At 41.1% G+C, this 20830-nt stretch overlaps 1 protein-coding gene and 1 non-coding gene across 4 annotated transcripts in view; one reads left to right on the plus strand and one right to left on the minus strand.

The window, feature by feature from the left end:
• PTK2 (protein tyrosine kinase 2) overlaps positions 1-20830 on the plus strand; it is a 325228-nt gene that overhangs the window by 10310 nt on the left and 294088 nt on the right. For 2 of the 3 annotated variants that reach the window (XM_023514950.1, XM_012807025.2), the window contains exon 1: positions 6987-7148. In XM_023514950.1, coding sequence (XP_023370718.1) covers positions 6992-7148 — 157 coding nt within the window. In that variant the 5' untranslated portion in view covers positions 6987-6991. Of the gene's footprint in view, positions 1-6986; positions 7149-20830 lie in introns of those variants that run through there. The other variant, XM_023514953.1, reaches the window with a different exon arrangement.
• LOC111726374 lies at positions 11107-11210 on the minus strand. Its single transcript, XR_002774162.1, has one exon. It is a non-coding gene; the product is annotated as a small nucleolar RNA U13 (small nucleolar RNA).

Genomic DNA, 20830 nt, shown 5'->3' on the forward strand with positions numbered 1-20830 from the left:
GTTATTTGAGTGAACACTGGACGTGTGGCTTTTGGCAAGTGGATGGAGAGTGTTTACATGTTAATGCTTAAGGTAAAAGTTCTCTGGTGGTTTTGTTTTGGTGCTGAAAAATTGGTTAGCGTATTACTAGAGTTGGTGGTTGCTTGTCTTCAGGTAATGACAAATTTGCATTGTGTGAATTGATTTTTATGCCTAGTATTGAGTTAATACCTAAATTTAGTACATTCTTTGGTCCTTTCTGTTTTTCTTAAGAAAAAGGCTAAATAAAAGTCTACAGAAATGAAATTGGTGATGTGCCTTATTTTTATTAGTTTTACGCAGAACTATATGAATTGCCTGGCAAAGAGACTATATTGTAAGCTCAGGGACAGAGATTCTGTATTATTCGTTAGGTATGTTTAAGTCCCCACCCAGTTTGCTCATACAACTATTGTAGGTGGTTTTAAGTAATTTATTTAATGAATGAATGAAGAGTCCCCTTCTGCTGAGGTAACTTTGGGTTGTCAGTGTGTTGATAATTGAGGAATTTAGATAAATGAGAACACTGGAAAGAGTTTCAGAAAAGAAACTGAAGGGAATCAGAGTAAACAGAATGGCTTTGCGGAGGTTTTGTTATAAGGAATATTTAAATATGTGAAAGTTGTTATAAAGGTAGAGAAGTTAGGGATAAACCGTGAAATTAATTTGTGTAATTGCAAAACAATAAGAATTTTTCCATGTAAATTTCCCCTATAATCAAACTTCTCAACTGGGCAGCTCAATTGAAATTAAAAGTAATGGCAATAGAAATTAGATGTGGGAAAAAATGATCTGGAATATTTTCTTCCTCAAAACTGTTCAGTGACATTAAAGTTATCCTTTATAGTCAGTTGCAGACAGTGACCACCATTTTGAGTGCTTGGCCTATAGTACAATGAATGTTAGTAAATGATTCTCTGATACTCCTCTCTAAAAGTTAGGCTGCAGCCATTGGCCATTCTTTTCAGATCACACAACTTTTTATGGTCCTCTTTGGTCTTGTATTTTGTCTCTGGTCTGCAACCCTTCTGGTGGCTTCTGTAGGGTTACCACTTTATGGTTTTAAATAGCTTTTTCCTGATTGTAAAAAAGGTTGTACTTTTTTTTTTTTTGAGACAGAGCCTCAAGCTGTCTCCCTGGGTAGAGTGCTATGGCTTCACAGCTCACAGCAACCTCCAAGTCCTGGGCTCAAGCGAGTCTCCTGCCTCCACCTCCCAAGTAGCTAGGACCACAGGTGCCCACCACAACGCCCGGCTATTTTTTGGTTGCAGCCGTCATTGTTGTTTGGTGGGTCTGGGCTGGATTCAAACCCGCCACCTTAGGTGTATGTGGCTGGAGCCTTAGCCACTTGAGCCACAGGCGCCGAGCCAAAAAGGTTGTACTTTTTAAAAAATACTTTCACTGGCCATTTGGCTATTTTTCTATTAGGTCTTCTGGTGTTTCTTTTTCCTTCATTGATTTGCGGCTTCTTTATGCATTCAGGACACAAGTTCTTTTTTATATGTTTTGCCACTATCTCCTTCATTTGTGGTGTTTAGTTTCATTGACTCCTTGTGGTGTTTTTGTTGATAAACAGAGGTTTAATGTATTCTGCTTCATCCGTCTCTTCCTTTATGGTTAGTGCTCCCTACCCTGAGCTCGTGAACTAATTCCTCTGTTTCTTTTTAAGTATTTTATAATTTTGCCTTTCCTCTTTAACTTTATAATTCACTTGGAATTGGTTTGGGTGTATAGTGTAAAGAAGAGCCAATTTTTTAAAACATGTGGTCATCTAATTTTCTTAACACCATTTATTGAAAAGAGCATCTTTTCCCCTGATGTTCTATGGTGCTGCCTTTGTTGTAAATCAAGGGTCTATATGTATATGTGTCTGATTTTAGACTCTACTTGATTTCACTGGTACTAAGCTGTCTAGATTATTATAGCTTTATGTTTAGGAAAAACTCAAATAGTGCTTTTTTTCTTCTCTACAATCAATACATATGACACCATTTTTTTTTTTTTTTTTGAGATAAGGTCTTGCTTATCTCCCGGGCTAGGGTACAGTGGCATCATCATCGCTCACCAACCTCAAAGTCCTGGACTTGAGCAGAATAGTCTTTTGCCTCAGCCTCCCAAGTAGCTGGGACCAAGTGGGCCACCGTACCTGCTAACTTTTCAATTTTTTCTAGGGACAGGGTCTTGCTTTTGCTTAGGCTTTTCTCAAACTCCCAAAGTTCGAAGATTATAGGCCACCATGCCTAGCCAACACAGAAAACTTTTGTGACCCCGAAATGTCTGGGGATTTCTCCCTGCCAGGTTGCAAGAAAGAAGTTCTGAAGTTGACAGCAGTTGGGTGTCCTCCAATTCAGTTCTAATGCTGCCTAATGCTGTCTACCTGGAGGTTGCTAAGGCCTTGGTCCCCAAGACTTCCCCCATGAGTCCCAGGTCTGAGCCTCCAGAACTCCTGACTGACTGGCTTCATGTTGGGGTTCTCAGAAACCCCTTTTGAGTTGATTAATTTGCTGGAGTGGCTCACAGAACTCAGGGAAACATGTTTACTGGGTTATTCTGAAAGGTATTACAAAGGATACAGGGTGAGGTATGAGTGAAGGGACGGAGCTTCCGCGTCTTTCCTGGTTGCCCCACCCAATAGGAACTCCCACAAATTTCCCTGACCATAGAAACTCTCCATACTTGTCTTGGGTTTTTGTGGAGGCTTCATTAGAGAGGCATGACTGATTAAATCACTGGCCTTAGATGATCTGACTGTTAGCCCCTCTCCCCTTCTGAGAGTTGGTCTTGGTGTTTCTGGTTAGAAGCTCCATCCTGAGGCTACTGGTCAACATTCCAAAGATTTTAGGAGTTCTATGCTAGGAAACCAAGTATTTATTTCGCAGGATCACACTTGATAATAAATCCTACCATTGTGCAGTTCTTCACAATGAGGTACCTTGGCTATTCTTGACCCTTTGCAGATCTGTATGTGTTTTGGAATTACTTGTCAGCTTCTAAAATAATTCCTCCAGATGTTTGGGATTACAATGAATGTATAGATGTATTTGTGGAGAATTGTTTCCAGTTTTGGGTTATTACAAATAAGTTCTATGGATTTCTGTACATAGATTCTCATGTCTCTTGGGAATGATTGGCTTTAGGGACAGAATGGCCGGATGGTTAGAAAGCTCAGTAGGTGCCCTACACAAGAGGTGGGAAAAGAATTTCTCTAGGCCAAGATTAGGATATAAAAGTATAGACTTTATCTTAGAAAAAGAGAAGAGCAGGAGTAGGAGAGGGCAAGAGAATAGGGAAAGGTAGAAGCAGCAGAGGTCATGCTTCCTGTGGTAAGGGTGGGTACCTTGGAAGACCGCCCTTTGATTCCTCCCCTTCCCTGGACTGTTGTGAAAATGAGAGTTGAAACTTTTCAGAATTGGTAAAAGCCTTCTGGGAAAAGATGGTTTCTGTGCTTGTTTAACTTTCTGAGTTTCTGGTTTCTCCTTTAATTTTGCCGTGATATTTCCTTCTTGTCTTTTCAGTTTGAGGTTGCTTTTAAGATTTAAAAAATTGGATGTAGAGAAAAAGGAACATTTAGACACTGTTGGTGGGATGCAAACTAGTATAGCCTTTTTGGAAAGAAGTAAGGAGAATCCTCAAAGAACTAAAAGTGGACCTTCCATTTGATCCCATAATCTCATTTCTAGGTATCTACATAGAAGGAAAAAAGAATCATTTTACCATAAGGACATAGGCACCAGAATGTTTATCACAGTTCAGTTTACAATCACCAAGATGTGGAATCAACCCAAGTTCCCATCTATGCAGGAATGGATTAATAAACTGGTGTGTATATATATACACTATGGAATACTATTAAATCATAAAAAGGAGACTACATCTTTTGTATTAACCTGGATAGGTTCTTAGTTCTTAGGTTCTTCACATTCTTCTTAGTAAAGTATCACAAGAAAGGAAAAGCAGTGTACTCAATACTGATATGAAACCAGTAGATGGAGAAACACACGGAAGAGAAAAACACAGTTAAACTCAAATGGGCAGAGGGGAGAAGAGGGAGAGAGAGGGATTGGTGTGCTCTCACCTGACAGGTGCAATGTAAGGGTATATGGCACACCTTCTAGGTGAGGGGCACAATTACAACTTGGGCTCTACCTAAAATGCATGCAGTGTAACCTAACTGTCCATACCTTTATATTAAACTGACATAAAAAAAGCATAAATACAGCAAAAACAAAAAAGTTTAAAAAATATTCTGTCGTTTCTTTTTTTAAGTCTTTTTTAAGAGAAAGGTTGGATTGTATATCATAGCCTGCAGTTAAGCCAAAGATTTCTTTTTATTTAACTCCATAGTGTAGACCAGAACCTTATATCTAGATAGTAACCACTAGCCACATGTGGCTATTTAAATTGAAATTAATTACAGTTCAATGAAATTAAAAGTCCCATTCCTCAGTTACACTAGACAATTTCAGGTGGCTAGTGGCTACCACATTGGACAGTGCATATGCAAAACACTTTCATCATTCCAGAAACTTCTGTTGGATAGTGCTGGCTAGAGTAAGCAACCCTCATCAGGAACTTACACACTGTTATGTGGATCTGCATTTAAGAACCATTGGTGCAGGTATCCTTGCTGTTTAAAGTTTGAATTTTTTTCTGGAATCTTTACCGCTGGACAGATGATGGAGCTAATTTAATGGGCTTATTGTGAAACCTGTCTATAAGATAGTGTGGGGCTATGAGATGGGTTTAAGTGGTGACATGTGAAGCTGCGGTACACTGCGTAGAAGACCATTAAATATTTTAACTTACAAATACCTGATTGAACTGAGAGATTTAGTGGAAACAGTCATTATGTGTTGATCTGTGGCCCAGACTCAGTAGGTCCAATTGCTCCCGTCCCATCATCCCTGCCCTCAGCTGGTCACAGTGCAGTGCAAGGCTGCAGGGCACTGCTGTGCTGGTAGGAGGGCTACAGCACACTCTGAGGGACCAATAGAAATTTGGTGAAGAGGGGAGGTTGAGGGGAAGGTTCTAGGGAGAAGAAAAGCACAAGCAAAGCCTAGAGGTTGGTGGGAATGTGCAGATTGGTTTACATCTTAAATTTGATTTCTAGTATCAAGAGAGGGAAACCTAAGCCAGGTTTTCCATCCATTCCCTCAATGTAGGGACATCTCTAATTCACAGAGCACCAGTGTTTTGAACGCATGTCCAGTTTAGGATCAGAGGATGAGCCTGAAGCAGTCTTTAGCTGCCCTGGCACCTTTCAAGGCCCTTGGGGGATGTTAAGTGTTGTCACTGCCTGGTTGTCTGTTACTCTAGGAGTAACATGTCTGACATGTTACAGACATGTCAGTATGGTTAGGCTGTTCAAGAGGGGAGGTAAAGCTAAAGGAGTGGGACTAAGGATGGGCACAGGAGAAAGGTCAGGCCACTTTTTATGGCCACCTGGGGCATGGCCTGCCAGCCCTTGCCTTGGGATCATGGATCACAGCTCAGTTTTACGGTACCAGGATATATATTTGGAGTAGATAAATGGCCTCAAAATAGTGTATGTAGGCTTCTCAAATTGTAATGTGCACTTAGATTACTGAGGGGGTTCTTGTGAAATCTCAGGAGGACTCCTCTGACTTGCATATCTAGCAAGTTCTCAGGTAGTGCCAGTGCTGGTGGTCTATGGGACTCCTTTTCAAGTAGCAAGGCATCGGTTTTCAAAGTGTGGGTCATAAAGGTGACAGTGAGTCTCAGTTTGAAAGTTGAGTAACTATTGTGGAATGAGATGGTTAAGGGCATGATCTTGGGCTAATATGTTAAGTTTTTAAACCACTATTTCCTAGCATGGCACTATGATTGCACTAGTCTTATATACTTCAGGAAAGATAATCATTAAATGTTTCTAGATTACCTCAGAATTTAGAAATAACATTTGCCAGTTTTCAAAGTATGAGCAGTCCCCAGATTACAAATGAGATAGATTCTGTAGATTTGTTCTTAAGTTGAATTACTATGTAAGTTGGAACAGATGCATTTACCTAATACCTGTAATAGCCTCTGTTCATACATACCTAATAGCCTGTTGTAATAGCCTCTGTTCATACTTAGAACTTGCACAAGTTGTATGCAAGTGTATGCAGATGTTTGTAACACAGGGACTGTGGGTATTCAGTCCGTCCAGCATCTTGTCTCAATTTGTAAAATGGCAGCACACACAGAATGGGATGTTTGCATCTATCTACTGCTTTTACACAGAGGAACAACGGGCACAGCTTTCCTTCAGTGATGAACCAGCTGCCTTCTGTCAGAGGAGTAGTCCACCACCTGTCTTCATAAAGACTGGCACGTGGACAACTAGTTACGAAGCCTTTTCTTTTTTTTTGAGACAGAGTCTCACTATATCACCCTTGGTAGAGTGCCATAGTGTCACAGCTCACAGCAACCTCCAACTCCTGGGCTTAGGTGATTCTCTTGCCTCAGCCTCCCGAGTAGCTGGGACTATAGGCTCTTGCCACAATGCCCAGCTATTTTTTGTTGCAGTTTGGCTGGGTTTGAACCTGCCACCCTCAGTATATGGGGCCAGCGCCCTACCCACTGAACCACAGATGCCACCCTACAAAGCTTTCTTAAACATTAAATTAAAGAAGTATTTGTGTTGGGACCTTCCCAACAAGGATTGGAAAGACTTTAAGGTAATACAACTTTATGATTTTCCTATAGATGAATGTCCTTTCACTTTCTCAGTCATTGATGAAAGCTTTAATATAGATATTTTAAAAAGCATCTTTTTTTTTTAGTTGTCAATAGTAAAGGTGATGGAAAACTTATTTTGCATGGGTTTTGAAAGATACACAAATGAGGGTTCTATAACTGTTAAATACCCATATAATAGAAAATTATTTAATATTAAATGATTAAAACATCTTTAATTTTATTTTAAAAGTTTGTATGAGTTTTCAGATATATACAAAACCAGAATGTTATAATGAATTCCTGTGTATTCATCACCACCTTCAACCATTACCATTATTTAATTAATATTGTTAACTATTCAAAGGCAGCAGCAGTTCATATTGAAGAAAGTCATGAGGGAACTTGGTTTGGGAACCCATACGCTAACGTTGGACAGTTCCTGCTGAAAGGTAACATAATTCATGATGCATTCATCTCTTTAAAAAAGATAGGAAAACAATTGGATGTAGCTCTGTTATTTTTTTTTTTTTAAAGATTCTGTAGTTAGTGGTTGACCAGCTGGCTGTACTACTGTATGTTAACAGTCCAGGGCACTAAGCAAGGCAGTAACATCTCTCCACCAATTTATAGCTCTTAGCTAGATGGGTCTTTTGTTTCTTTCCTGCCCTATTCTGTCCTGTCCTTTTCTTTTCGTAAAATTGTACTTGAGTCAAAAGAAATTGTAGATTGTTTTGCTGTTACTGGTTTAGTGCTCCTGGTTGTGTACATGCTGTTTTTAAAGTGGGTCATTAGTATGGAGGAGAAGTGTGGGGCTTTAACAGCAATATTTACCAGAGAAATAGACTTAATATGTTTAGTCTTTTTCAAGAAATGATTTTATTAAACTCTGAAGAAATACAAAAGGACATGTATAAGATGTGTGTAAGGCATAGATTCTGAAAACTCAGTCAACCTGGACTAAGTCCTCAGTTATGCTCTTAAGTAAAGGGCCTGCAAATTCTCTCTGTAAAGGGCCACACAGTAAATGGCCTCGTGGGCCACATATAGCTTCTATCACAAGGAGTTAGCTCTGTTGCTATAAGGTAAGAGCAGCCATGGACACTATGTCCGCATGTGCCATAGTGTCACAGCTCACGGCAACCCTCAACTCCTGGGAATGAGCTGCCTGTGCCTAATACAACTGTTATCTGGACACAGAAATGTGAATTTCATGTAATTTTTTTTTTTTTTGAGACAGCCTCAAGCTGTCACCTTAGGTAGAGTGCTGTATCATCACAGCTCACAGCAACCTCCAACTCCTGGCCTTAAGCGATTTTCTTGCCTCAGCCTCCCAAGTAGCTGGGACTATAGGCACCCGCCACAACCCCTGGCTATTTTTTGGTTGTAGTTGTCGTTGTTTGGCAGGTCTGCGCTGGATTCGAACCTGCCAGCTCTGGTGTATGTGGCTGGCACCTTAACCGCTTGAGCTACAGGTACTGAGCCTGTCATGGCTTTAATTTGAGCTTCCTTTGCTACTGATGATGTTGAGCCTCTTTTAGTGTATTTGCCATCTGCGTGTCTTGTGGGAAAGACCTGTGTAGGTCTAATTTCCTTTTCTTTTTTTTTTTAATTGGTTTATAGCTATTCTTTGTGGATTATTGTCCTTTATCATTATATAGTATGAATATTTTCTTCTAGTTTGTGGTTTGTCTTTGTATCTTTGTGGTGTTTTGTCTTGATTTTAATATTATAAACTTTTTAATTCCTTTTCCTTAATTTTATATTTTTTGTTTTAGGGAATCTTTCTTTACATGAGGGCTAAATCTTGACATGAAGTATTTTTGTTATTTAGTTCATAAAGCATTTATTGTTCCATTCAATAAGTATGTTCAATATTTAAACCTTTTCTAATTTCTAAGAGTACTTTGATTCATGACTTAAAGTGCTTGATAAATTCCAAATGCATTTTTCTAAATGTGTCCTGTGACTTATTTCTAAAATTATATTGTATCATTTGACTAGCCTAAAAAGAAAATTGTATTGTAGCCAGAAAATGTGTTCTGTATGGTACAAATTCTTTGAAATTATTGTCGTCTTAAATAGACTATATTATAGTTGAATTTGGCTAAGATCATAGTCCTAACTCAAGCTTTTGGACACTTAACTTCTTAGACTCCAACTGTGCATAATTTATACCTTGATTATGAAAAAAGATTAGATTAATTGATTTTTTTTTTAAAGTAGAGTTTTTAATATTTCTTTTCTGCTTCTGGAAACAATTGTGGTGTTCTCTGGCTGAAGCTGAGGTGTTAATATACATGATCAGCTTTTGGACTCTGTTCTACTCAGGCTGAGGCTTAAAGACAAGTAACTACCTCATCCACCAGTTTGCTTTAGCTTAGCTGGCAAACAAGGGGCTCATGCTGTGACTGCAGCTGCCTTCCTTTCAGTGGCATCATCTGTTAATTAAGTTGTTTAATTTTTTGATGGTTTCTGAAGGATTGACTCTTAAAAAAAAGTTAAAAAAAAGTTTTTAGTTTGTGGTTATTCCAAGACATTTTAGCCTAGTGCTAATTTTGAATATCCATTTAATCTCCCCCAACCTCCTGAAATTGACATTAATTTATCAAAGTTAAATAATAGGTCAGAAGTTAAATTTTATTCTTCTCCTGAATTATCAGGCATTAGTAATTGAAAGTGTCTAGATACTATTTATGTAGAGAAGTTGGTCTGTTGTAGAAAAAGTGTTTTGTATAGGAAACAGACCACCTGGGTTCAAATGTTTTTGGGAGGGGGGCTGTTCAAATATTGGCTCTCTGCCTTTGGCCATGTGACTTTTGGCAAGTTATTTAGTTTTTGTGCTTCTCAGTGTGTTCTTGTGAAGTATAGTATTTATGATCTCAGCCTTTGAGGTTGCATGTACAGTTACTATTAACAGTATAGTAGTCGTGTCTTGAATTGACTTAGCTAATGTTTTTACTACTAACGATCTGATCCTTTCCATTTATGTATTTCCCTGGTGCTCGAGCTGCTTCATTTGGTTAGTTCATTGGTTCAGCATTTGTCAAATACTGCTCTGTACTGATATCCATATTAAGCCCTGAAGACATAGACATGAGGTGGAGTTAGACTTCAACAGTTCAGTGCCATTTGGCATGATGCTGCAATTGTGTCATAGCAGCATGCCCCGAGAACCTGGAGGGTAAGTCCCTGGAGCTGCTCAGGTAAACACTTTGGTCTTCGAGGACTGCATGCAGCCTCTGTAGTATTCTTCCCTCCCTTCCGCTCCCTTCTTCCCCAACTGGGGGGTGCTGCAGGTGGTTAGGGCTCTGGGCTAGGGTGGGCAGTGGAGCCTTCTTGTGCCTTGGCCCGTGGGGAGGCACTGGGAGGCACCAGGGGTGAGTTCTGAGAAGTTGAAGGTAGAGAGGCTGATCCTGAAGAGGAACTGCCTTGGCCCTGTGCCTATCCCCCAACCTCTGGGAGGTCCCAATAGCCAGGAGGAGGAGCAGCTGGGACTAGTTGGGGTGACCCAGGGAGTGGTGTCATTGAGGATTTGGAGCTGGAACCCATCAAAGCTTGAGTTAGGGAGATGCAGGAAAAAGCTGAGAAGCTAAAGGAGCTGTAGAACAAGCTGTCCTGGAGAGAAGCAGGAGAAGATGAGCCCTCCTCCAGGCAGTGTTAGCTCAGGGGTCATGTTCCTGGAAGAGAAGAGGAGGCTGATGCTTGTCCATCTGTCTGGGCACTGTGGGTGGCGTTGGAGCAGAGGAGCAGGATGTTCACTTGCATCGCTGTGGTTCATTCAACTGTGTTAGCATATTCTGTGACAAATTTAGTGGGCCATGCCCAAGAGTTTACATATATAGAGTTCTCAAGGCATCAGAGACTACTTCCCTGGTCTTAGAAGAGTCCTTGTTTTGGAGACAAATCAGGGTGATCCAGGCATTAGCACAACAGATCAAGTTTCCCACAAATCCTCCTCTGTGCCTGGACCAGCCCTGACCTGCTGTCAATTCTGTGGTGATTTTAAAAGCAGGTCCCAGGGTTGAGTCTACATGGTCAGGCTAGAGTGACATCATATTTCCCTTACTTAAAAATCCTGTTTCTTAGGAGGAGAAGGGAAAATAAGAAGAAAGAAGGAAAAACAAGATTAGAGCAATTCTTTGCTCAGGAACTATACATAAACTGGCTGTGGGCCAGATGTGGTGACCCCTTTGTAGAAGTTAGTTCAGTAGAAGATGGGAAGCAGACTCCACTCACATGCAGAGGCTTGGAGGTATGAGAGGCAAGAGTTTTATGGGATGGGCTGTTTCTTATCATGTGTGGAGTGTTGGTTGGTCTGGGTAGAAGACACAAAGTTGATATTAGGCAGGTTCAAATATTGTGATATTAGGCAGTTTGGACTTGATTCTGATAGAATTTTTTTTTCCATGTAAGACAGATAATGTGCTTATGTTATAACAAGATTTGTGGGAGGTACATCTCACACATGCGCATGAAAACTCAATCACCAAGCTTATGAACTACAGAAGGATCTGATATATATTTTTCAGGAGGGTGTTGCAGGATCAGTAAGCAAGGCATTATTGTCATCCAGAAGTGAGAGAATAACCCAGTGTTTGTCATTAAGGAAGTGGCTGACCGTTGTCTAGCTAGTAAAGTGAAAGGGACAAAGTTCAGAGGCCTGATTTAATAGTCTGTATGTCCTTTTAACTATATAATTATATTGTACAAATAAATGATGAAGGTCTTAATTAAGGGCATGACTGAGGAAGTGGAGAGAAGGAATTGATTTGAAGCCTATTTCTGAGTTACTCTGCAGCAGGGGTCCTAAAACTTTTTAAACAGGGGGCCAGTTCACTGTCCCTCATACCATTGGAGGGCCGGACTGCAGGTTCCAGGACGAGTCGGCTGCTAAGCAGTACAGGCAGCGGCGGCAAAAACACCCTGCAGGCCAGATAAATGTCCTAGGCAAGCTGCATGTGGCTCACAGGCTGTAACCTTTTTACAGCACAGCAACCTTTTTACCTCACAGTCCACTTAAACCTATAGTTAAACTTTTGCTGTGGCACACTTAAATTATGTTGAACCAAAAAAAAAAAAAAGGCTCAGTGACGGTAGTTCAGCGGCTAAGGCGCCAGCCATATGCACTGGGGCTAGCAGGTTTGAACCCAGCCTGGGCCCGCTAAACAACAGTGACAACAACAACAACATCATCATCAAAAATAGCCAGGCATTGTGGTGGGTGCCTGTAGTCTTAGTTACTTGGGAGGCCGAGGCAGGAGAATCACTTAAGTCCAGGAGTTGGAGGTTGCTGTGAGCTGTGATGGTAATTACCACACTCTACCAACAGTGACATAGACTTTGTCTCAAAAAAAACAAAAAAAACATTGTTCTTAGTACATGGCTAGTCATGTAAATATTAACTTTTTTTAGGGCAAAATCAAACTGATGGCCAGCAATTACAGTTCTTTTTTTTTTTTTTTTTTTTTTTTAAGAGACAGAGTCTCACTTTGTTGCCCTCGGTAGAGTGCTGCAGTGTCACAGTTCACAGCAACCTCCAGCTCTTGGGCTTAGGCGATTTTCTTGCCTCAGCCTCCTCAGTAGCTGGGACTATAGGCGCCCACCAAAGCGCCCACCACTCTCCATATATGGGGCCGTCGCCCTACTCATTGAGCCACAGGTGCCACTCACAAGTACAGTTCTTAACCATGTAGTTATTTCTACTGTGGGAATTTAAAGACTAATGTTGATCATTCCCTGATTTATATTATCTAAGAACTGGAAGGCAGTTAGGTTTGTCATTTGCTCTGTATACAAAATGGACAACTTATTGTTTGTACTAGTTTTTCAGAATTCTGTGATTTTATAGCTTCTTTTTTCTTTTTTTAAGACAGAGCCTCAAGCTGTCACTCTGGCTAGAGTACCGTGGTCTCACAGCAATCTCCAACTCCTGGGCTTAAGCGATTCTCTCACCTCAGCCTCTCAAGTAGCTGGGACTACAGGCGCCTGCCACAATGCCTGGCTATTTTTTGGTTGTAGTTGTTGTTGTTTGGCAGACCTGGGCTGGATTCAAACTTGTCAGCTCTGGTGTAGATGGCTGGCAGCTTAGCCACTTGAGCTATAGGCACTGAGCCTATAGCTTCTTTTCTCTTAATGTATTCAGTCAGTAGCTTAGTACCAGTTAGATAGCAAACCCTGTACTAACCACACAGAGACTCAGAGAGGTGAATGAGACACAGTATCCACACCTTTGAGCAACTTTGCAGAATTAGAGTATTTCTGGATAGAAAATTATTTTGAAGTATAAAGAAGCTTTTCTTTGAGCAGATTTTCATAATCGTATTTACATTCTTGATGTATTTTTTGGTTTTGCGGAAAGTTACTTCTGGCTTGTGTTCTTTTAAAATAGAGGTTAGAGCTTGTCTAAGTGCAGAAACTTGGTAGACTGGCTTTAGAAGAAAGCAAACCCATGTGTAGAGATTTTTGGAGAGCTTGACAGATGACCTGAATTGTCAGAATATTATTTATGGGTAAAGAAATAATGGTTTAGGTGTTTAGTGATTAGCATCAAACAGACATTTTCTTTTCCAGGGGCTCTCAGCATACGTGTTTAATTCTAGCTAGAAATCTTAACTTTGTCAATAGTCATATTGAATTGATACTCAGCTCTAGAAGGAATTTTTTGTCATGCTTGCTTTGGAACGTCCAGGTTATGTTTATTATTTTAACAACAATGATATTGCATGGTTAGTTTGAGACTCCAAACTAATGGCGTGATTTTGAGTGCTGCTAAATAAATTTGAATCCTTGACCTCTCCCTCATTTGCTCTTTTACCTTGGAGAACATAACTTCTTTAAGACTTAGTTCTCTGATACGTAAAATTTGGAAATAGTAAAAGTAACCAGTTAGGGCTGTGAGGATTTATGAGGTAACATACCAAACACTCCTCAAATGGGAAGCTGCTGCTGCAGAAATGGGGAATGATTATCTGCAGTTAGAGGTGAGATGATGGAAGGCTGTCCAAGTTGGAGTGTGCATTGAAATGGGACACTGTAAGCAAGGCGATGAAAGGAGATATTCTACTTGGTAACGAAGCACAGATTTAGAGTGATGTGTGGAAAATTTTAGTTTGCAGGTTAGAAAGGGGAAAGGGTTCAGAACAGCCAAAGCAGCATCTATATATATCTGCCATAAAATGTACCCATTCATACAGAAAGGGTAGAGAATATCCATCTTTTATTTATTTATTTATTTATTTTAGACAGAGCCTCAATCTGTCTCCCTAGGTAGTGCTATGGCATCATAGCTTACAGCAACCTTAAACTCTTAGGGCTCAAATGATCCTCTTGCCTCAGCCTCCCAAGTCGTTGGGACTATAGGCGCCTGCCACAAAGCTGCTGAGTAGCTGGGACTACAGGCATTTGTCAATACTCGGCTAATTTTTTTATTTTTAGTAGAGATAGGGTCTTGCTCTTGCTCAGACTGGTCTCAAATTCCTGAGTTCAAGTCAGCCTCCCGCCTCGGCCTCCCAGAGTGCTGGGATTATAGGTGTGAGCCACTGCACCCAGCCTGGGCATTCATCTTACAAATATCTTCAGACAGTTGAGAATATATTTGTTATTTAATAAGCCAAGTTTAATTTTTTAATTTTTTTTGGGTGGGGGGGACAGAGTTTCACTGTGTCGCCCTGATATAGAGAGCTGTGGTATCATAGCTCACAGCAACCTCAAACTCTTGGGCTTAAAGCATTCTTTTGCCTCAGCCTCCCAAGTAGCTGGGACTACAGGTGCCTGCCACAATGCCTGGCTATTTTTTTTGTTGCAGTTGTCATTGTTGAGCCGGCCCAGGCTGGAGTCAAACCCGCCAGCCTGGGTGTATGTGGTCAGTGCCCTACCCACTGAGCTATGGGCGCTACCCCAAGTTTAATTAATTTTTTTAATCCAGCTGTAGCAAAATAATTTAAGCATTTCATTTTTATTTTTTTTCCTGAGAGGTGACAGTTTAAATATTTTAATTTTACAACTTAGGAAATAGCTGCTTTATGGCCTATTTGAACTAATTCAAATTTCCATGCGTGTATTTTATCAGTCATGTTTATAATACATAGGTTCTTAATAGAGGGGGAGGAAATCATGAGTAGCGGAGTTAGGGAGCTGAGTTAGGACACAGTGCAGTAAGGTGTTTGCTACTTGAAGAACAGGTGGGCAGTGGGCCTAGTGCTGACATAACAGAGTTTTGTTACTTGGGGAAATTTTCCCTAAGATATATGTGATAAAGCAAAAGCAGCTGTGAATAAGGTGGAATAAGGCACCTAAAGACAGCATATTCATTCACTTATTAAGTTATTTGGACATCAAGCGAATGTTTATGGATTATCATCTAGATAGACTGCTGTTTCAGACATAGTACATACTATTAGTTATGCAGGGGTGAGCACAAACCAGGCATCGGGGGTAATAGGGATAGTTTGTCTTTGCATTTAGCAAAGAGAAGAAAGCCAGTTCCAACAAAGTCAGAAGATTTCAACAAATGATGTTTTTAGCTTTATATCCATAACAGGAAAGAGTTTTAAAAAAAAAAAAAGAGCACATAAAGAGCAAGTGCTTCCAACTGCAACTACGTGGTGCTTTTTTGACCTTCACTTCAGTTTTATTTAATGATGCTTATTTATGTGATGTGCAGGTCCTGAGGCTTTAGAGCTGAAAGAGGCTGTCATTGTTACTAGAATTTTACTGTTTATTTGGAGAAAGAGGCCGACAGATAAGGCAAGATTTTAGTAGATGTGTTCAACAGGAAGCTACACCGTAAGATTCCTTTGGGTCGTGTCTCTTGTTCATTGCTATGGATATCCAACGCCTGAGTGCTGGGCATGGCTCCGTCACTCAGTAAACATCTGTGTTGAGTGAAGAGTGCCATGGGAGTGTAGGAGAGAGGCACCTAACCCAGGGGAGGAGGGGTGGCTCCCACTGCATGTGCATCCAGTTTAGCTATGGGAAGAAGATCCAAATGGAGGGAGATGCAGATGTCATAGAGGTGTGAGAGAAGGTGCCGATTACTCTGTGAACTTGAAAATAGTTTAGTTTTGCTGGAGTATAGGATCATAGGCAATGGTGAGAGATGTTAGATTGGAGAGTTATACTAGGCTTGATCAATAAGGGTCATATTAAGAAGACTAGGTTTTCTTTTTTAAAAAGTAATGTTTTTTTTCCTAAGTACAAGAAATCAGGTTTCCTAATACATCTAGGCTGATAATTTTTTCAAATCATGTGATACATGTAATATAAGCAAAGTATCTTGGTTTCTGTATCTATTAGTGATGGCTGCACTATCACAATTCTCTACGGCATTTATTAACTTTTTATTTTGGGGGAAGAAAGTATAGGATAAATATTTGTTTTCTTGGGAGTAAAGAATCTATGGTTTAAGCTCTTTAACGGTGAGTGGTCTCTGTGCCTTTGAATTCTAGTTTCCTAGAATGATGTCAGGCATGCACAATAAATTCTCAGTACATGAATAAATGGAAAAACCTTTCTGACTGCAGACATTGTACTATGTTATGTTATAGCAGACATTATACTTGGTTCCGAAAAGTGATACATAAGTGAGAAATGGACCTGTGAGGGAAAGACATGCAAGTCATTACAGTACACAGGAGTGAATCTTGCACTACCCCATGTATATATGTGTGTGGGGTAGTGCATCCACAGCACTTTTGGGTGGGAAGATGATCATGGAAGGTGAATTCTTGGTTACACTTGAAGTGAATTTTGAAGAGTAACTAGGAGTAAGCTGGGTTGAGAAGGGACCACCTTCTTGACAGAAGGGCCAGCCTAAATAAAGGCTTGATTATAAGAAGTAGTGTGACACAATAAGGGTGTTAACTAAAAAAAATTAATAGTGTTTATACTTTGGAAAAAGGAGACCTTTATTTCTCATTAATTGAGGGTAGCAGCTTGTTTGTGGCCATTTCAATGGTTGGGAAGCAGAGCTCCCACCAGTAGCCAGGCACATGTGCTTCAAAGAAGAGACAAAAGGGAACAGGATTTTACACTGAATGAGTTAGTAAAATAGACATATTCAGCAAGCTATAGGAGGAGTCATGAATATTTATGAAGGGAAATCATATGCATGTAATTTTGTTTTTTCTCTCTGGTCCCTGGTCTTGGCTAGGAACTCAGTTTTATTAAGGTGTTTTGGGGGTCTCCTTGGCTGAGAGGGGTACATTCGGTTAGCACAGGGCTTAGGATTTTACTTGTAGTTCACAAGGGAAATTGGAATTGTTCAGTATGACCTTACCATAGAGAATGGGGAAGTGATAGGAAGTGCAGTAGGAAGGTAGTGATTGGTTTCTGTCCTCCCAATGTGAGCGGCAGAATTCTGTCCACCACGGTGCCCTGCCCCACCATCATTTTCCCTGGGATATTCTTGTTGGAGTGGAGTGAGTGGAGATAAAAAATAGAGAAAGGTAGGGGTTCCTAGAAGGCAGGCTTTGATGCCCCCCAGATGCATGTCTGCAGAAGAGGGAACACTGTTGGAAAACTGCTGTTCTAAGCAGAGTTCCTTGTATCCCTGAAAGTAGAGCAAGTGAAGACTTCTAAGCAGTCTGCGTCTTCGTTTTAGAGAAGGTCCCTCTGGTACTGGTGAGCAGGTTGAATTGAAGGGGCACCATAATACACAAAGTCAGTTAGGATTTTGTCAGAACAGTGTAACTTGAAGTAAATCTATAGCAGTGGTTCTCAACCTTCCTAATGCTGTGACCCTTTAATACAGTTCTTTATGTTGTGGTGACCCCCAACCATAAAATTATTTTCATTGCTATATACTTGGGCTATATTATGGTGCCCCTTCAATTCAACTTGCTCTCTAGTACCAGAGGGACCTTCCCTAAAACGAAGACGCAGACTGCTTAAAAGTCTTCACTTGCTTTACTTTCAGGGATACAAGGAACTCTGCTTAGAACAGCAGTTTTCCAACGGTGTTCCCTCTTGTGCAGACATGCATCTGGGGGGCATCAAAGCCTGCCTTCTAAGAACCCCTACCTTTCTCTGCTATATAGCAATGAAAGTAAGTGATACCGGAAAAGTGGCGCCCCAGCCAGCTCAGCCAAGCATGGCCTGGGGAACCTGCCACCTCTGTCTTGGTGGCAGCAGCCAGCAAAGAAACTGGCAGGCTGGAGCAAGGGGGGAGCCTCCTTTCCCCACCAGAGGCTCCAGTAGAGCAGCCGGCTCTGCCTTGGCAGCAGCTGGCACAGAAACTGGCAGGCTGGAGCTAAAGGGGGAGCTTTCCTCTCCCACCAGAGGCTCCAGTAACAAAAAGACCAGGCTGATCAGAGGAAAACGCTGGTGATTCCTCCAGTGCGTCCCTGATTGGTCCATTTTCAATCCTGCTCCTGACTGGTCTATTTTATAGACCAATCAGCTAAGCTCTTAGCTCATTGGACAACTGCCCCTATATAAACCCCTGAGCAGAGAGCCTAGGGGCAGATCATCGCTGACCTTCAAGAGAGGAAGAGAGCAGAAGAGCAAGACCATCGCAGATTGTTGCAGAACTTCGAGGAAGAAAGCGACAGCTGTAACACTTCTGCTGATCCTGCTCTACAAAGAGGCTTGGCTCTTTGTAGGAGTTGTAACACTTCTACCGCTGACCCTCCTCTGCAAAGAGGCTTGGTCCTTTGTAGGAGCTGTAACACTTCTACTGCTGATCCTGCTCTACAAAGAGGCTTGGCCTTTTGTAGGAGCTGTAACACTTCTACCGCTGACCCTCCTCTGCAAAGAGGCTTGGTCCTTTGTAGGAGCTGTAACACTTCCGCTGATCCCGCTCTATAAAGAGGCTTGGCTCTTTGTAAAAGTTGTTTTCATAAGAGTTGTAACACTCACATCCTGCCTTGCAAGGCAGTTTGGTTCTTTGAGCTGTAAATAAAATCTCACTGTTCATTCTATGGTCCGTTGACTCATTCATCGAATCGTTGAGACCAAGAGCCTGGAAATCTAAAGTCAAAAATCTGGTATCATAAGGATTGGAAGCAGGGATGAGTCCCTGAATTACTAAAGAGGGCCTGGATGTGAGAGGTCAGTGAGGTGAAAGCTGAGGATAAGAACTAGGGTGGGTGACTGATCATGGTAAAGGGCAAGATTTTTGGTGTCAGATATACCTGAATTTGCATCTTAGCTTGGCTTTTTACTACTTACGTGACTTTGGAAAGTTAGTTAGCCCTTCTAAATCTGCTCTTCCTGAAATGTGCAATAGAAATATTCCTTGAGAGGTGTTTTGGGGACTGAGTACTCCTAAGACTCCTACACAAAGTAGATAGCTCACAGATGAAATTAGTGCAGAGGAGGGGCTCCTATGACAAGCTGTTCACTGTGAAATAGTTTGTATTTATAGGCAAAGGAAAATGTGTAGGGTCTATTGGAGGGAGAGGTGGAGCCTTAAGGTATGTGGACGTTGGTGCCAGTGGCATGTTCATGGGCTAAATCTGCTTTTGTAAATAAGTTTTTCTTGGAATGTGCCCACATTGAATTGCTTATGTATTGTCTGTGGCTGGTTTTGTGCTACTGTGGGAAAGTAGAGTAGTTGTGACAAAAGCCGTATAAGCCCACAGGACCTAAAACAATTACTGTCTACTTCTTTACAGAGGAGTTTGCTGATCCCTAATCTGTAGGAATATTCTGGTAGAACAGTCAAGTGTGCAGGGTTTGCAGTTCAAGAGTTGTGGGGTAGAAGTTTAAATTTGGTATTCCTCAGGAGTTCAGAAATAACTGAGGCTGTGGTAGGGTAAGATAGTTGATTCAGAAATACTTAGTACAAAGACAAAGATGCCCTGCAGAGCGCTTAAAGGTCAAGCAAAGGATGTGGAGAAGGGCCAGGAAGTTGTAGGATCACCATGAGAAAGGAGTGTTACAAATGCTGGGAAAGGAGGATGGACTTAGCAGCATCTCGTGTGCAGTGAGCAGGTGGGGACAGAGATGTGTCATGGATGTCCACAGCGCTGGCAGTTAGTGCCTCCCTGTTTGACCTCTGTTGGTTTCAGTTCACAAAGTGGAGCACGTGTCCCTGTGGTGGACCTTTGGTCGTGTAGCTTTTGGTGAGCTGCTGTCACATAGAAAGTCTAAAGTGCCACATAATACAGAAAGAGTTTGTTGAAATGAATAAAAACAACTACAGATATTTTTGTGTTTAAAGCTTCTGACTTGGTAAGTCACCAAAGAGGAGGAGGTTTTCCCAAACATCACTACCATGGTTAGGTTGTATAGTTGAAGGGGTGAACCTTTAAATGTTTTCCTGTGCTTGCTTTTATCTAAAATTTCCTTCTTGGGTGGCAGTCCTATCCTTTACAACAATGTTACTACCAGTACTTTTTGGCTGATGAGCTCTTGGTGTTAACTTGATGTGACTGACTGGTTTGATGTTGTTGTGCCAAATCTTAAAGGAAACTTTGTGTTTGCATTTCAAGGTTTTAGGGTTGGACTCATTTCTTAGAAATAGTGAAGGTAATAAAAAAAACTGTGAAGCTGTATAGGTGGCTGTTTGATACCTAAGTTAAGGGGAGTGTAGTTTAGTGATTGGTATAAATGTCTTTAAGGGAAGTAAATAAAGAGGTAATGGTTATCTTGTTCACAGTGACCAAACCAGTTGGTGATAAAACTAGAACTGGAATTCAGGTTTTGAACCTGTATGTTGAGGGGTCTTTTCTCTCTATCTTTGTATCTACTGCTTTTCTTAAATTTTCCTTTTTTTTTTTTTTTAAGAGATGGGTTTTACTCCATCATCTCCCAGGTTGGACTGGTGCAGTGGTAGGATCTGCAGCCTTGAATTCTTAAGCTTAAATGATCCTCCGGCCTCAGCTTCCCTAGGGGCTAGGACTATAGGCACACACCATTATTCCTGGCTGATTTTTTAAAAAAATTATTTTTGTAGTGCCTGTACAGGTTATTACTGAGTTTCCCAGGCTACTCTTGAATTCCTGGGCTCAGTCCTGTTTCAGCCTCTCAAAGTGCTGGAATTGTAGGTATGAGCCACCACACCTGCCCCCTTTTCTCACTTTAAAGTACAGTTAGGGCTCGGCGCCTGTGACTCAGGTGGCTAAGGCACCAGCCACATACACCTAAGGTGGCGGTTCGAATCCAGCCAGGGCCTGCCAAACAACAATGA

The sequence above is a fragment of the Otolemur garnettii genome, unplaced genomic scaffold (assembly GCF_000181295.1).
Source record: "Otolemur garnettii isolate 467f Iridium unplaced genomic scaffold, OtoGar3 scaffold00062, whole genome shotgun sequence".
Taxonomy (NCBI): domain Eukaryota; kingdom Metazoa; phylum Chordata; class Mammalia; order Primates; family Galagidae; genus Otolemur; species Otolemur garnettii.